Source organism: Chiroxiphia lanceolata, chromosome 5 (genome assembly GCF_009829145.1).
Source record: "Chiroxiphia lanceolata isolate bChiLan1 chromosome 5, bChiLan1.pri, whole genome shotgun sequence".
Classification (NCBI taxonomy): domain Eukaryota; kingdom Metazoa; phylum Chordata; class Aves; order Passeriformes; family Pipridae; genus Chiroxiphia; species Chiroxiphia lanceolata.
In genome coordinates, this window is record NC_045641.1 from 25,064,731 (window position 1) to 25,083,204 (window position 18,474).

The window sequence follows — 18,474 nt, forward strand, 5'->3', positions numbered from 1 at the left end:
CACAGACGCAGCACCCATCACCACAACTGTTTCAAACCTGCTGTTTAATTTATTTTGTGGTAATTGCTTCAGGAAGACAAATATGAGACACCTTTAGACCACAATCAGTCCTCTAGTCCTGCATTTTTTATCCTACCTAGAATAATCTGGCTTTATGGCAGTCACCACAGTTCCTTATTTCTGAAGCCCAAGACCAGGATCTTATGAACCTCATCTTTTATCTGACCTTGTAAAAGCAATTTAGAGGACCTCCTCACAGGCAGACTTCAGAAGGTCAAGGGTGGAACCTTGCCATACAGCTACATCAGTTGTAGGATGGCCCTAAAACTTTATTACTTACCTATCACAACTGTGTGCAACTTAAGACTTCCCCTCTGGGGGTAACCTGATGCAATACAATGACAATTCAGGGTCTCCACTTGCAGCTGTAGGGGCTCCACTCACAAATTTGCTGCATGAGGATGTGTCTGTGTGTGCATGTCTGCTGTTGGAAACTGATGATCCTTCACTAGGTCTCTGATCAGACCTGCGTTTTGGTCAGACACTGTTTCCCACAGGCTGCAGCTGCCTCTCGTCTCTGCATAACTCCCGTGTCTTTCACAGGATGCCCTCTAGTGCAAGAATTATACTTTTCCACTCCTGCCACATTACTGAGTATCAAATGCAAAATCTACCTTATGGTAGCTTAAGAAAGACACGGGGCAGGGCTGGCTCAAGCGCTAAGGAAAGGACTGGAAGGGAACTAGCAAAGACAAGGGGAAAAAAACCCTACAAACCCACAGCACAGAACAAAAGTCTAATCTCACTGTTCCCATCTGAATAGCGACGACTAGGAAATCAAAGTGACTCAAATGCAAGTGCATTGGCTTCTAGTAAAGTTTTCTGCATGATAACCATCTTGTGAATCAAAACTACAATTTCAAATCCAAAGAATCCTCTCTACTAAACTTAAACTGCAACATGCCAAACCGTAATATTAACTGTCTGTAAGTAAATATGCCATTTATTTTGTTCACTATAAATTAAGAATAGAATTCAAAAATCAGATGTTTTCCATCTACTGCCATGCAGTGCTGGCGATCGCCAGACCAGAGGGACCCATATTTTAAGAAAAACACTGAAGACCCAAGGCAGTCAATGTTCATCTTGCTGAACTACAGCATTCACAGAAAGCAAACACTGTAACCAGATTTGTTTAAACTGGTATGCATTTTTAGTTTATTATTATTTTATGGTGTTCTCACATCTCTCATTAATATTAACTTTTATTCCAAACTGATAGCATAACTTCCTGCAAAAGCAATAACTACAATGTACAGAATTACACTAGCATACGAGTAAAAGAATACTGTGCCATCCCAGATGCACATAATATACTGTATATCCAAAATATAATGCTTTTCTTTCAGTTAGAAAAGCATTTTTCACTTATTACTAAGCTTATTATAAAGAGTATATAAATAAGTACAGGTTAATAAGTAAATTAATGGCTGACTGAAGCATCTAGGTGATGAAATACCCCAGCTGCTTCTGAAAACATTGCCCTGTAAATAGAATTCCAGTCTGCATGTTCAAAATACATATCCCAAACTAATGTTACAAATTGGAACAGAAAATATACTTTTAATACGAATTTATTTTTGCCCTAAAGACCAACAGCAAGTAAAATCTGCCTTCTGTATACAAATAAAAACACATACTGACACCTGCAGAGCTGACCCTGCACCAGAGACCTACTCCAGCAATGCCATGGGGTTTTGACTCTTACACAGGCAGAGAGTTTTTGAGGGGCTGAGCCCAGGACCCCACAGCCACAGACTGTGCTTGTGAGGGAACACTGGCCCCCACGGACACCACTGGCCTCCTTGCTTCTGAAACAAAGGCTTCATAAAATGTCATCGTTCCCAGCATCTTTCCCCCCTTAAATGCTTCTCTTACATTAGATTAGTAAAGGAAAAGACACATGAAGTTAAACGAGAGATTTTGGTTGGCAGGCCTCTCGTTATTCATTCACCGTTTATTATTGATTTTTGTGCCCATGCAGAAGGATCACATACGCACTGGAAAGAGGACGGTGGCAATGTACAGAGGGCTGTGTATGCCAGGGAGCTTGTGGCCAGAGCAGCACTCTGTGGGCTCTCTGTGGCTGGTTTGGGGATTGCCGATTGTTTTTTTAAACTAAGAAAGTCTCCAGTGTTCACCCTGGGCTAAACCACAAATTCCAGCACTAAGGGTCCACTGCCAAGATGCAAAGGGGTCATTACTCAGAGTGGAAGAGCTGAGAGAGATCTTCAGTGAGTCCCAGGGTGGCAGCTGCCCTCCCTCAGTTGACCCAATGAACCAAGCTGGATCAGCATTTACAGCTACTGAGCCACCTTACAATGACCAAGGGGTGGCTGGTCTCACCTACATCAAGAGACAACACGGCCTATCACAGCCCCGCAGCAAATGAAGAGCGTGGCAGCACACAAACCCACACACTGCTGCCATCCGGCAACAGGACCTCCATCGCATCTTGGGAAGAATGGATTTTTAAGGAAGATACCCACTTCAAGCCTGTATTACCAGCTCACCTAAGGAAATTAGCAAATGATGCTGATTAGTCCTGCACATCACTGACTCTACACCTCAACTGATAGAGCTGTAGCCTCAAACACAAGGGGGGCAACATTGTATTTTATTACATATATATTACTACTCTATATTATATAGAACAGATAACAATACATTTTGCATACATTATATAACATCTATTTTATACATTACTGTATATATTATTCTGAAACCTCAGTAAAACCAATCGCCCAATAAGGATATTGTTCCATAATCGGTCATTGTCAGTTTGAATGTGGCCTGCAGAAAAATCGGGATTTTTAGATCTAACTGACTTTTAAAAGACAGCAGAATAGTGTTTGAAGCAAAATTTTCAGCTGAGGGATTTATTAATTAGTGGGTTTGGCTTATATTGTGTAAAATTTGTCATACTGTCAGGAAGCTTATGATACTTTGTAAAACTGAAAATTTATATTGCAACTTCAAGAACTGAAAAACATGTGGGAAGATATCTGATTAAAATGCTTTAAACATAAAAGCAGCTGAGAAACTCTGTAGATTAGGTTTAGACAAGTCAACTTTTTTTAACACTAAATACCTTTATTTAATGCTTTCTTACCTGCACTGCTATCGGCTCTCAGTTTCTTGATACTTACCATATTCCAAATCCAGGAAGGCAGCAAATGTGCAGACTTATTTCAGATTGCTGGGGTGTGTATGAGAGTCATTCACACCGCATACCCTCTTCTATCAGGGCCAATGTCAAAAAACTCTCAGGGCAACAGTCGTTACCTTAGAGTGAGTAGGAGCTTTGCCAGCTGTTTCAAGTCTGCAATGCAGACTTTCTCAAAATAATCACAGAAAGCTAAATTGCATTTCTACCTCACAGACACCAATTTATCAGCTAAGGCTTTAAAATAAAGCAGCATCAGTCCTGTACAAGTAACACCCACAAGACTTGGGATGTTCAAAGATTCCCCTCTGCTTTGGTGAGAACAAAAAGCACAGAAATAAAATCGTATCTGCAAAAAGTCAAACTAAGTTATATTTTGTGCTGTATAAAAACAGTTAATATACATAAAAATAAATCTAACAAACCAATAAGACTATTTCAACAAAATAAATAAGGAGACAGCAAGGTAAGAAAGAGGATACAGCAGTCGCAAACCAAAGTGAATATTTATTTCATTTTTGAATGGGAACAAAACTGCTGAATGTGGAGGAAAAAAAATAATAAAAGGTCAAGGAAAGAGATACTGTGACAGGAGAAACAGATATAATTCAAAGGACTTAACATGTCCAAGATATGGCTGAGTGTGAGATTAAGAAAATATACAGAAATCATCTCACTGAAAGAAATGGCATTTGAAAAAGCAAGCCCAGTACCAAGACAGTTTTAATAAACGGATGAAACTCCCCAAATTATGCCAGAATACTTCATATTTCTGTACTTAATATGCAGACCCAAGCTACTGCCTTATGACGAGGCAGTAACATGTGAAACTTCAGTATTTTAAAGATAACAATAAATGAAGCAAAGAAGGTACCTGAAAAATAGGATAAAATGCAAAATAAATAAATCATGCCAGACCAACCAGATGTGCTTCTTTATTAAAAGTATTCAGTTCTCTTACCAAGAAAAATGAGTAGCTCTAAACTGTCTGGATTTCAGTGAAGTACTGAGACTGCCAGAGAAAGACAGTTAAAATAGTGGACGTGGGGAAGAGAGAGAGCACTCATCTGGGAGTGCTGGACTGTGAGGACAGCTCACGGATCTGCCAACTGAGTACTTCTATCACCAAAACCAGGAGGTGCAGAAGGCTCCTGGTATGAGCTGCCAGAGATGCCATATCAAAGTTAATGGAGCAAAAGGCAAGGGACCTGCAAGGAGAAATACTTCCAGTGGAAGATAAGAAGGACTAATTTCACTGTATGAGGCAGTTAAAGAAGCCTTACCTTGTCGTAGGATGTACAACACTGGTTACTCAATTATGATACGGACAGAAAACTGAAGGAGTATTACCAGCAGAATCAAGGCCATCCAGCCATTTTAGGAGAGCAGGCTAAGACAGCCCAACTGACTCAATCTCATAAGGGAAGGACAAGAAGGAAAAATCCCACAAGTGCACTGGGAACCAGTCCTCACGGCAGCAGTGCTGGTTATGAAGGTAAAGAAGAGAGCTGTCCTGAGCACAAATGCATGCAAGCCAGCCACAAACACATCTAAGCTGGAATGAGAGCAAAGTTTCTATACACCAGAGTTATCAGGTTCTGGACAAAGTCTTTCAGTGCAGCAGTTTATGGGAAGATAATGTAAAATAAGACTCGGGACTGGAGTCAGGGACCCAGAGAAGCCTGTACGCCTCTCTAGTGTCACAGAGCACAGTCCCTACATACTCCTCACAGGAGGACATCAAGCATGAAAACAGCTTTCTCAGGACCACTGACAAGACGCCCTCAAAGTATAACACAGGCCACACCCCTGTGGCCAGGTCTGGGGAAGTCCTGCGGTCCACCTTCGGAAATCCCGGAGCTAATGAGAGCTCCTTGAGACTTGTGTTCCCCACAAGACTATGTGGTTGTTGAGGCGGCTACTAGCACAGCTGTGATCAGCACTTTTAAATCACAGACTCCTGACAAGGATTTCTGGGAATATGTAGGACAATATTTACTACTACAGAGTCTGTTGTGCTTGTGTCAACCTTTCTGTGTCCTGACCCAATGAGCTGGACGGACGGACACAGGGACCAGAAGGCACTTTTATAACAACGCAGCACAATACAGGAGCCTACTCTGAGCAGGCAGATAAATCCGTAAAGTCAAGCACAATTGAGAAGACACTTCAGCAGTAATTGTGCATCAGTGCAGCCCTGCACAAGACTTCCTCAGCTTCTTCTCTCCACAGGGAGGAGAATTCATCAGCTCAGCTGCAGCATACTGCTGCTGCACAAAGTCAGCTTCCGCTCAAGAAGTGCCTTGAGTTTCACCCAGGGACTCTCTGTCCCCTTGTCCCCTGCACAGGGTATGGTAGGCCAGCTGCAAGCCTTCTCCTGATGGGGTCTAGTTTAACCTTCTCTCTGAAAACTGACGAAGTGACTAGCCTGGGACTCTAAGCTGAGCTTTGTGTAAAACATACAGCTGGGTACACTGCTGTCAAGTTCATTCCAGAATTAAAAATAGCAAGAGAAATTTCACATGGAAGATTAAGTCTACTAGTGGATCATATAACCTTGCTTCAGACCAAGCCACGCTGTAAAAAATTTTCAGTCCTCAGCATAAAACATGCAGGATGTGTCACGAAAACATTCAGTTATGTGAAGTTCAATATCTATGACGCTTTCAGCTTACAGGCTTATTTTCTTGAGAAATAAATGGCAGCGTTATGAAATAAGACAACGATGATGATAACATTTCTTGTACTTTAAATCTGATCTCTGAGTGTCTTGCCACTGAGCACAAGACCCTGCATATCAGCCTACCAGGCCTGACATTTAATAAGCCAAGTTTATTTCTAGAAAGTGAGCTGGAAATTAAATCTCATGGTTGCAGCTGGCACACTGTGCAGTACAGGAATCTTAATGATGATTGCATTTCATTTTTGCCATCTAACTTTCATCCTTCTAACCGAGTTATTAAGTGTACTTAATAACTTAAGCATTGAGTCTACCACAGTGACAAATCTCCAGTTTATACTTCACAATAATAAATCTTTGTCTTCTCTCAGCAGCTGGCGAGGTTTGATTTGGACTTTGAATTTAGGCCTTCTCCTCAGGCTTAACAGTAACAACTTGTTTGTTCTGTCTGCTGAAAGCGTGACATTAACTCTTGTCTTTAAATGCATTAACATTGCTTAAGCTTAGGGTTCTCGGTGTTAAAACTGATTGCCCTTCTGCAGTGCCTGACTAAGCCACACAAAAAATCCAATTAGCCTGTGTTGGGATTTTACAAAGCAACTTTCACTCATTTGTATTTACACAGCATCACTGGTCCACATGTCACTTCACAGACATGACGACAAGCTGGAGTTTATAACACAATCTTTCAATAGATGCCTCCAGTGCCACAAAAAGCTAATTTAAAAACAGGCGGAAGGGGCCTTCAGACATCCCCTTTAATAGTAACATCCCCACAAGCCTCTCGCAGTCCAGCCACGGGACCAGGTTTGGTGTTATCCTCAATTCTTTGACAAATGCCCTAAGTATGTTCCTGAAGTAGCTCCGGTAAAAAAAGGCAAAATTTAGATGTGACCATCAAATCACAAAAGGGAAAACTGCTTTTGGACTGAAGCAACTGGGGATTCTATCCCCAGTATTGCTACAGGCTTCCTGCACTACTTTAGTATACTACTTAGGCCCAAGTCATTGAGAATTCGTGCATATTAACTACCTGTGCAGCAAAGCCTTGGATGTGAGCAGTAAAGCCCTGGACCTCTGCTTGCAAAACAAACCAAACCGTTGAACATTTGAAGGATAAGGGTCTAATTTCCCTATGGCTTAGTTCTCCTTTTACAGTTCAACAGAATTCTCAGTTGTATTCAACATACTAACGGGTATGTGGAGCAGGGCCTTATTTTGCTAAGTATAAAATATCTTCTTAAACAACTAGCCTTGTTATAAAAAAACCTGAATCCTGACTTGTTGTGACTGCTGCACAAAAGACTGCACCTTCATCAACTTCTGACAGTAGTGTTCATTTCTGCAGATTTTAGTCCAAAAGAAACTGGCCAACCTAAGTCACCACTTAAGTGGTTTTATTTGCTTTATCAGTTGCCAAGAAGACAAATAACTCTCCCTCAAGCACAGAGCTTGCCAGCTGACTGAATGACACACAGAAACCTTGGACTCGGCGAGGATTGCTCTCTGGCACGTGCACAGAAGTCCTGGCACATCTGGGGTCTATCGGAGCCTCTGTGCTTGCACAACACACCTGCACACCATCAGCAAGCATTTCCAACTGGGTGTGGGGTTTTCTAAACCTCAACATGATAGTGTTTTAAGTAGTCAGCTCTCCTATTTATCATGAGCCATTAGATTTCACTCCCAGTTCTCCCACTGTCAAGCCTGGCAATCCTCATCACACCGACAGTTTTAATACCACAAGAGCCAAAGCCCTTGCCATCGCAGTTGGGTCCAAAACCACATCTTCAAAACTCTCCTCTAAAAAAATCTTAGCATATGCATTCCTCTGGGTTCAATTTGCTGCCGCCCCTTTTTTAAGATTAGTCTCCCCTATAATTAAAGGCTACTTTAGTACCTGCTATTTTCTTCCTACAATATAGTTTGCAGCGTAAGCAACCACCTCTCTATTAAAGTGAGGGCACTGCATGCAGCATGTTCTGCAGCCAGGCTGCTTCTTCAGATCACAGATGATTTGGGCCCCAATTCTGCCTGCTGTAACAGGCATTTTAACTCCAAATATTTAGGAAGCTCACTATATGTTTGTCAACTAGATTAAAGCTCCTACACCTCTTTAGCTACTGTCAAGTAGCTTCCGTGGCTTCTCTGTGATTAGATTAACAGCTTGAACTTCCTTAGGCTAGCAGTGTGTTATTGCTAGACTCGCCACAGAGAATCCATTTTAAAACACAGACATGTCATTCCCTCCAAAATCCCTGTTTTATCCAACATCATCTTCCCAATTCCTGCCAGGTGCTGCTCTCAGGCATGCATCATGTCCTTCTGTTTTTCACTTAATGTAGAGCTTTGGCACAGAATTATGTGTTTTCCTCTCTCTTTTCAGTCCTTCAGGCACTGACACCACTTAGCACTTCTTTTGTCTTTCACAAATGCAAATTTATGATCTAGATTTTTGCATTTGCTCTGTTTACAAAATAACCACACAAAAAATATCTATTTTAAGTTTTTCCTTTAATTCAGAATGGTGGTATTTATGCAGCCTCAGACAATTAGGACCTATAACCCCCTGTGAACAACAGGGGGGGCTTATGTTCTTTCAGGCTAAATTTATCCAGGCAGTCACTGGATGCTTTGGGAAAATCCTACTGCATATATGCAGTTTTAGCAGCATTTCCGTAGATTTGCATCAGCACAGAGGACATTAGACTTCAGTTAGAAACCGGCAGCACAGCTCCATGGTTGCCTATTGGTCAGTGTTACAGTAAGCTCACTCAAGATGTTATCAAATATTATTTTGAAGGCTCTGGCTTACATATTTCCCCTGAAATAATGGCTGCAAATCTTCTAGAGCTTTTGCAGTAATAAAGTCAATTTCTTAAAGAAGCAGTTTTTGAAAACCTTGCATTTCCCACAGATCTCATTCCATTTTCGGCATTTGATGCTGACTGAAAAATTAAGCTCAATCAAAAAGTCAAACTGGTGAAGAAATGTCAGAATTCATAGAAACAAGTATCATTGTACAGCTGCATCCATCAGGAATTGATCAAACAAGTTTTGATAGGGCTTTTCCCCCAAGAACACCCAGTTTACTCTATAAAGACTTTTGTCAAAAATAACACGCTACTTTCATGCCCATCGTTAATTTTTTCCATAAAAAATTTAAAGGAGAATTTCCCAGTGTACCATGATGAAAATACATATAGCCAGGTAGCAACTAATTTTTTTCCAAAACCCAAAAAGATAGAGAAAAGAAACCTCTAACATCCAAACCCTGTCTGGAGGCTCAGCAGTCACTATGAATGCTTCGCGGTGCTTTAACTGATACAACTGAAGAGAGAGTAAAGAAAATACTGTTTACTTTAACTCCACTAAGACAGCAGAAAATCAGATCAGTATTTAGGAAATATTTTATTTACATTCTAAGAAATGCAAAAATTAATGCGAGTGATTTCTGGTCTGTGAGTAAACTACCTATCTATAACCGATTCTGTGAAATCTATACGCAGAATTAATGCTGACCTTGACAGAAATGGTCATGCATTTGAAATTTTACTTTCAACAGCCAAGTTCTTAAAAAAAAACCCTAAATCTACACCACACTTGCAGGGAGCTAAGAGTACTTCCATTTCCTGTGGTGGCATAGGAGTTTTGCTCCAGGTTTTCTGTCAACTCACAGCCACCACCACACTCACGTCTGTAGCTCACACAGCAGATGCTTACAGGGAAATCCATCACAGTGATGGCAGATGGCTTTGAAGAAGGGCCAAGGAACTACCTGTAAGTTTGCAAACTTAAAACTAACTGTCCTTCAGTTCTTCTCAGAAGAAAGAATCTCTTCACTCTTTTTTAATCCATTTGAAAGTCCCCGGCCTTTGTCAGGTTAATGTTTTCCAACCCTCATGATTAACTTCCCAACCTTAAGTTTATGAAGGGGAACAATACCTCCTGACCAGCTGTCAACCCCCCAGGCGCCCAGTCCCCAAAAAATACTTCTGCCCTAAGGACAGTTTATCACCGTAGTTCTGCACACATGCAGCTTCAGATTGCCAAATATCAGCAGCCGGAAAAAAGTGGCCATTAGTTAAATTTTAATAGTAGATAAATGTTTCATGCTGCTACTTGAATTTGAGACCATGAGAATGAAAAGGTACTTTTTTTCTCACATTGCAACTTATTGAGGCACATTGCACCAGTGCCCAGTGTAGATCTGCAGGGTCAGGAAGCCCAGAAAGGGAAGACCATAAAGATGAGATGAGCTTCACTGACAGCAGCCACCACCCTAAGACAGCACAGCCCAAACAGGAGAGGCAGGCTACATCTCTTCATCTCCCGCAGTATTTCTGCTTATGGATTCACACCCAGTTTTCTTGCATGGTTTAATACAAGATAGTTTCATAAAGCAAGGGTTCAGTGAGATGGGAGTTTCCTAAGTGCTCTGCTTACCAAAGACAGTGCAATGTGCACACCAGTGAACATATCTGAGGTGGGCCAGATCACCATACCATCAGGCTGTCTAGAAAAACCTCTCCGTTTTGTGTCTTCAGAGAGACTCTTGGATGAAGAGAAAGTGTTGTTATCCTAATTTTACAGGACTTTGAACATGTCCACTCTGCCCCCCTGTCCATGCATGCACCAAACCACAGGGGTGAGTAGGGACCTGGCAATGGCCAGTGATGCCAGCCCTGCTCCACACCAGCCTCTTCCCTTTTTAGGTGGCAGCACCATGTGCAGTGTTTCAGGTGCTGGGCTTTAAGAGAAGCCTATTACATGGTCACAAATTCCACATTAATTAAAATTCTAGGTAATTACTTAAGCAGGCATTATTTTCAGTCAGTCATAATAATAATTAAAAAAAAATCAGAACGAAGAAAGACAGCTGTTTCTCAGAACACAACTTTGTCACAGCCAACAGCTCCTCACCAAGGTGATGTGGTCTTCCTCCTCCAGCCGCAGTTATCCCGGGCTTGCTGACCTTGGGGACCTGGCAGGACGTTACTTGCTTTCTTTCATTCTGCGGGTTTCTAACCCTCTCATCACTAGAGTTTCAGCTGGTAATACCACAGGGCCTTGCTCCAGCACAGATGAAGTGGGATGTTCCTCAGGAAGGTAATAATACTTCACAGGCACCGACAGAGTCAGACCCAGCCCACAGCTCATACCCGTATACTTATTTTTCACACTTTTAGGACATCAGTTTTCCCGATTTCTCTGCCCTCAGCAACCCAGAGGTTTCTTCCTGGCTGCCTTGCCACAACCCAGTTGCATTTAATGCTCTGGTCATTAAATCTGTTTTTCTGTTGCACTTTGAAAGGATAAATAAAATAATCAGAAACTGCTTAACTTCTAGGACTCTTTCCTTCTTAGGATTTGACTAGAAACCCATACTGTTATGTCAGGAAAAACAAGCTGGGTTGCACATTTTTAGAAGAGGTGTGTCTTAGTTCAGATTAGTATGGCATTCAGATATCATGCAAGCGCCAACAAGGAGGAAAATACAGCATGTTATATAAAATAATCATGTTTAATTATTTTGGAATAAGATTAAAACATCCGCTTCCTCAACTGCTTATTCTGTATTAATATTTTAGCCTGGTATATTAAGTGTCCTCTCTTGCTTCCTGGCTAATGGTCTGGTACAGTTACAACAGCTCAAACTCTCCTATTCATAAAGGGCATCAAGCTTAAAAAAAAAAAAAGAAAAAAAAAAACACCTATGAAACACTACAGTTAGATTAACATTAATATTTTTATATTACAGACTAGATTTCCCTTTGGTTATATCACAGCAACATATTCCACTGAGGATACCAAAATTATGCTTGGTCAAACCACGAGGACTTTCAAGCCTGGAAAGCCACAGTAACAGACAGGATGACCAACTTGCACTACCACAGCCACCAAATGCTCAGGGCGAGCACACCTGTACGACATCAAAAGAGGGGAAAAAAGGCCCAACACTTCATCTGAGTAAAACTTTCTGATACAAGTGACCACTGGCCTATTTGGTGAAATCATCTGCAACGACTCTGACTGCTGATGGTGCACAACCTGCTGCCCTGTCCTTGCCAAGCAACAATTTAAGGCTGCATGAACAGTAGTCTCTCCTATTTCATCATCAGATTTGAAGACTTACAGACATGGGAAACCCAGACGTTCCTCTAGCAGCTGATTCACACTTTGCTAAAAATTAATACCAGATTATTGCAAAATTGAGTTTGCCCTCTGTTTCCAATCATTAATTCTTATCATTCTTTTAATGATTAAAAGGCCATTTCTTTCTCCCCCATAACAATACCTCCTTACTGTAATCTAGTCACCTCCCAAGTAAAATCTTTTATTCTGATGCTCCTCCTAGCCTTTGAATCATTTTCCACTATCTTCTTTAGCCTTTCCACTTCCTTTTAAGAACACTGACATTAGACATGGAAAAACAAAATCACACAGCAGTAGGAAGCAACCAGGTCCCTTAGGTAGGTGCTCTCCTGTACGTGCCACACTAGTCCTTCATATCACATCAGCCTACCATGGACTCGGTTTAAGGTGTCTGTTCTAAATATCTAAAACCTTCCTAAATCACTATTTCAAGAGGTGCAAATCATACCTGTGGAACTGCATTTTTCTCACTGGCTGCCTAAGCCTGCCTCTGGTGGTACTGAAAACCAGTTTGTTTGACCTCAACTCACCACCAGATCCAGCTTGTTCTGAGAAAATGCCCAGTCATTGTTTTTATCACCTTATTATTTCTTTATGCCACACAGAAGTTTTAATAGCAACATTTACACATTTATTTTCACATCACTGAGATATATTTGATATCACACAGCCAGCTGCTGTGCTACCTTATGAGCAACCTTAAACTAATGACAATAATAACTTATTGTAATCAACTGGAGGGGGGAATTCACAATAAATCAAATAGTTTTTAATCTGTTCCAAAAACCTTTGAAAAACTAAACAAAACAAGAAACCATTGTGTTATTGCCATTGCTGTTTTTTTAATAAACCCCATTTAGGAACAGATGATGCATAAAGACCATACTGTGCCTATTGTTCTCCCCTGGTAACTCATTTTCATCAGGCACTTTGGGGCTTACTGGTAATTTTTTCAGTCTTTTTAACCTCCTCAAAGATTTCATACTGTCATTTTACTTGCATTTTGAGACATTTCAGTAAACTCCAAGATGACTCAGCTGAAGACAGCTGGAGTAACATTTCAAATGAGAAAGTGCATCAAGCATTAGTTTGTTCAAATTCAGGAAGAAATCAGAGGGGGTTGATTAGGTCTCAGATGGATGCCAATCATTTTCAATAGCGAAAATGATGAGATACAGCATTCTGACATTTTTGCTTGACAACCACTGCCTGCAATGTTTACCTGGGACATACACATTACATAAATTATTAAGGTTCAAGCAACAAGAATTACATCCTGTTCTAAACAGTGTGTGGCAATATCAAAAGAAACAGGATATTGTTCAAAGACATACTATGAAAAACTGACCCAAACTGTATTTAACAGTTGTTTATAACTGCCTTTACACTTAAAGTGAAAATTGCAGTATGCTGAATTTTCTTTTCTTTTTTTCTTTTTAATTCTTCTTTGATGCTGGATTTGCCAAAGGCTTATCAAATGAGAACAAGCCAGGTGGGTGAAAAACGCTCAGATAACATTCAACTTCCCAGCAGCAGGGAAGCCACATGGGTTACAACGCATCTTCCCTCAAAAAAAATAGCTTTCTCCAGCATGGGGGGACGGAAGTTAAATGAAAAAGTAAATAGGTAGGAAAAACGAGCAATTTCAAGATAAAGACATAACAACCCAATCCAGACCGGCTAACACCACATAAGTTACTGCTGATTCAGTACAGTAGTGGTACACCACCTTAGCGAGTCTAAACAGCCAAAGTCCATTGCAACAGAGATAATCTCCGAGTAAACTTGCACTCTTATTATTTATTATCATCCAGAAGAAGTAGCTGAGATCTAATTTTTATCACAAACACAATAAAAGTTTTAGCTCTGTTTGAAAAAATAAATGCTTGGGTACAATGTACGTAGTATAAATAGCGTAAGCCACTACTAGAAAACCCGAGGGGGCAGTGGCGGGCGCTCCCCCACCGATAGCCCGCGCCCCTTCCCCTGTCCCCAGGCTGAGCCGCCCCCCGCGGGAAGGGGAAGGGGCGGCGGGCACATGATCGCAGCCTACCTGTGGTTAAATTGTCATTGATCTTCAGCGGCACCCTTAAGATGTAGACGAGGAAGAGCATGATGAAGAACCACAGCGTCCAGAGATAAGTCCAGGACCAGACGATACAGGACTTGAGCTGTTCCAAAAAGCCCATCCCAGCTTCAGCCATGTTTTTTGGAGAGAAAAGGAAAAAAAAAAAAAGGAAGAAAAAAAAGAAAAAAAAAAAAAAAAGGAGACGGAGGAGGGCGGTGGGGGGAGAATCCAACCCAAACGCTGCTCTCTGCTGCCACAAGCTCTCAGCGTGTGTTTGTGGGATGGCTCACGCCTCTCTCCCTCCCCGGGCCGGCTCTCCCCCGCCCCGCCGGGCGCTGCGGGTCCCCGCGGGGGACTGACGGCCCTTCCCGCCGCCGGCCCTCGGCCGGGGCTGCCCCGCTAAAATGGACTCCTGCGAGCTCCCCCCCGGCCGAGCGGGTGGGGACGTGCTGCGGTGGCGGCGCCGGACCTGCCCCCAGCCGGGCTCGGCCGCGCCCCGCGGCTCGGCCCCTGTGCTCGCACCCCGGCCCTGCCGCATGATGAAACGCGGGGAAACAGCGAGAGCCTGCGGAGACAGCGCGGGGCGGGCGGGGGGGATAAAGGGAGGGGGAGCGGGGGGCGGAAGGCCGTGCAGCTTCTTTTTCCACATCTTTACGATCTTGAACAAGAATTTCAGGCGGTAATTTCACTGTGTTACAGGACTTTAAGCCTAAAAAGGGCTCACGTAGGATGTTGTTTTGCAGTTGACTCGCCTGAGCGTCTTGCTGGGATAATGTAACAGGCACAGTTGTGCGTGCGTGTGTGCGTACAGTGCCCAGCAGAGTCCTGAACTGTAAAACTCCCTCCTTGGAAGATAACTATGTGTCACAAGAAATGGGTTGGAAAGGACCTTAAAGATAATTTAGTTCCAGCCCCCCTACCAAAGGCAGGGGTGTCACCCATTAGACATGTGTGTCATTAAAATAGTGTCAGTAAAGCATAAACTTCAATTCATAAAACTGTACTTTTGAAAACTACATTTTTCTTCTTCCATAAATGAGGTATTTATTCATGAAACAAGATTTGACAGCAGAATGTGACAAAAATTCCGAGGTTGGTTAACACAGCTGATCCCTGCTTTTTTTTTTTTTTTATGTTACACAGCTTACAAACATTTAAGTAGATACATACTGCATATTGCAATTTGTTTGGATCTCTCTTTCCTGTGTTTCCACAGTCTGGATCTAGTGCGATAACACTCTCCAGCATCTCAAGAAACAGGTGCTATTTATTAAGAATTACCAAAAAACCAAAAACTCTGGAGAATTTCTCCAACTGATAGTAGCCACTCTATCCTGAGATTTTCTAGTTTGCCAATGAAAAACTGATCACAGAGAAAAACATTGTAGCTTTTCCAGAATGTTTACAATACCCAAAGGCATTAAACCAAAATAAACCTCTTGTTGTACAAATTGATACCTTCTCATGGCAGCAAAGATATGAAACTTGTTCTTCCACACTGCTATGGGTCTTGAAGCTGGATGGGGAATACTGGCTCTGTGTAATGCATTTGATGGCGACAGGATCTTCTGATAAAGGGACCATGGTCTCCATATCAGAATATTGGTGCAACACTGGCAGAAGTTTTTCCTGCTAAGAAATCACAAAACTAGAGTATACAGATTAACTACAAAAAAGTAATTTATAGTTTAATTACACACCAAAGAAAACCACTTGTCAAATATTTCAGCTTCCCCAGAAGCTGAAATTATAAAGGTGAGAAATACTTAATACATTGTCACATCTAAAAAACCTCAACATTATTCAATCATGCAGTTATTTATAAATAAAAATATTAATCTCATGTTCTCGTATGTATTGGTAAAAAGACGAAAGCTCTAGGCAATTTTTCAGCTCTAGGCAATTTTTCACTTTTAGAAATTTTCTTCTACGTATTTTAATTTTCAGAATATTGCTTATATTTTTAATAGTTTTTTAACTATGATTGATTCCTTTTATGTGTGAAAGATAGAGGAGCTTTTTAAAAGTTTATTATTATAAACAACTTTTCCTTTTCATTCTATTTTCTTTTATTGAAAGATAGGAGTAGACTGTGCTAGTTCCTCCAGCTCTGCTTTCTTTATATCTCTGGTATTACTAGAAGATCAAAACACTACAAACTGTGCGCACTTAAAGCACTGTTATTAATTTTATACCTTTTTTCTTCTAAGCACACCTGTTTCTTCTTCCCCTGAAATTACAGCAGTTATTAATACTTTGCAATAATGTTATGCATTTCACTCCTGGATCTCCAATGTTTTTACAGTGAACATTAAGTATTTAAAAACCAAGTGCCAAAAGAGTCCAGTTCTTCAGGCTCCCAACTAACAAAAAAACCCAAACCAAAACAATGACCAAAAAAAAAAAAAAAAAAAAAAGAAACCCCCCCAATAAAAACTGTTTGTCCAACCCCAAATGTTTGTGTGAGGTGAAGAATATTTATGCACTAGGATATCTTGACTCATTACTAGTGTTGTGCACTCATATGACTAATTACATTTCTGTTGTTCCTATTAAGAAGCACCTAAGCTGATACTCAAGACAAGTTCACAGTTCATGGTCTATTTAACACAAATGATCTCTCCTCTCTCAGTTCTGTTTGAAAGAAATGCCAATGATTAATATAAAGCCTTGAAACATGCATTTCACAAGTCAGAAGCAAACTGTTCACTACTATGAAGAGAGACAATTTTATTGAGTGTCATCTGGCTTCAGGCACTCATGTGGCCTCAAGCTATAACAGAATAAAGCTGAAGTGATCTTTGGACAAAAATAATTTTGAAAATAGTCTTTTACCTTTCTGCTAAGGTTTTCCACTCAATTATCTCACTTGTTTAGAGTTTCCCCACACAAGCCCTCAGTTCCTACCTCAAAATAATACCTGTAAGTGCAAACACTAATTTGTTTGCCATAAACTGAGTTCAGTGTTCCTAGTTTCTCATATGACTGTTGATGACTTTGCTAAATGAAATCAGGAAGCAGAAGCAATGACGGTTATTAAACATGAGTGAAGTTATTGTTTCTTTCCAGAAGAAATAAATTATCTTGAACTTGGGTCCCGGCAAGTAAGAAAGAATAAATAGGACCACTATGTGCAAAATTCTAGTTTGAAATTTTTACCAACACAGTATTTATATGAGGGTTTTTTAATGTTTCAGGTCCTTTTTTTTTTTTAATAAACCTTAAAATATCTTCTGTCTGATAATTTCAGAGGTCAGAATGAGAGACTTTTTCTAGGCCCACAATGTACAACCCCCTTGGAACCCAGCTATAAAATAAGATTGCATTCAGGTCTTGGAAGCCAAAAGATGGCCAGGCACATTAGTTGAGGACATTCAGAAAGGGCACAAACAAGACCAACATGAGCTCCACGTATATGTGAGCACTGGGAAACATTGTCAGCTTGGTTCAAAGATGCCAGATATCCCCTTGACCTTCAGCTGATGCCTCATTAGCAACTGAATTCCATTAAGCAGTGTTATGCCCAACACTTTTTAATCCAGACACATATTAAACAACAATATACATATGTATGCATCCCTATATCCACACGTGTATCTACATACATATAAATACATATGCATATACTGCACCTATTAAACATATCAGCTGCATATTAAACAATATCAGCACTGAACTGGAGATGGCAGTCTAAACTGGAATCAGCAATGGTTAGTGGTAGCATGCCAATGCGAGTGAAAGCACTGGAGGAGAGTTCATGGGATCCTGCACCCAGCACTTTTCAGACATACCAAAGTCTGCATAAAATGGCTTAATCACATACTAGAAATCTGTTTTCAAAGTACACGCAATCCTAAGTCACAATCCGGAGAACTGAAAATGTGCTACGAAACACTGAAATAAAAGGTCATGCTTAATTTACAATTTAGTCTATGTATTGTCATTAAAACAAAGATATTTCAAAAGTTTGCAACTACAGACTTCTAAACAGTGTGCCCAGGCTGAAGTTTCTGTTCCCCATTCTAAAAGTGAGATATTATGGTATTGCAGGAATATTCTTCAGCTTGTAGGAAGAGAATAATATTTAAAAATATGCCACCATTCCTACTGAGGAAAAGTCAAATATGCCTTGAGCACCACTTGTCAAAAAGCTTTAAAGAATTGTCTCCTGTATTACTACAGTGTTGTCCATGGCCATGGGGACTCTGCCAGAAAACTGGGTCGTTGCATGGGAGGGAGGAAAGACTTCCTGAAAGTCATTTTAAGATCTTTACTAAAAAAAAAAATCAACAAACTGCCCTAATTGCAAGACAAGTGACAAAACCCAAGTTAGAACTGGCTCAG

The 18,474-nt window shown here is 40.9% G+C and overlaps 1 protein-coding gene across 1 annotated transcript in view; it reads right to left on the reverse strand.

Moving 5' to 3' along the window:
• ST7 (suppression of tumorigenicity 7) overlaps positions 1-14,466 on the reverse strand; it is a 144,616-nt gene extending 130,150 nt beyond the window's left edge. The window contains 1 exon segment of the mRNA XM_032688681.1: positions 14,116-14,466. Within this exon segment, the coding sequence (XP_032544572.1) occupies positions 14,116-14,266 (151 nt within the window). The 5' untranslated portion in view covers positions 14,267-14,466.
• Positions 14,467-18,474: the final 4,008 nt, after the last annotated feature.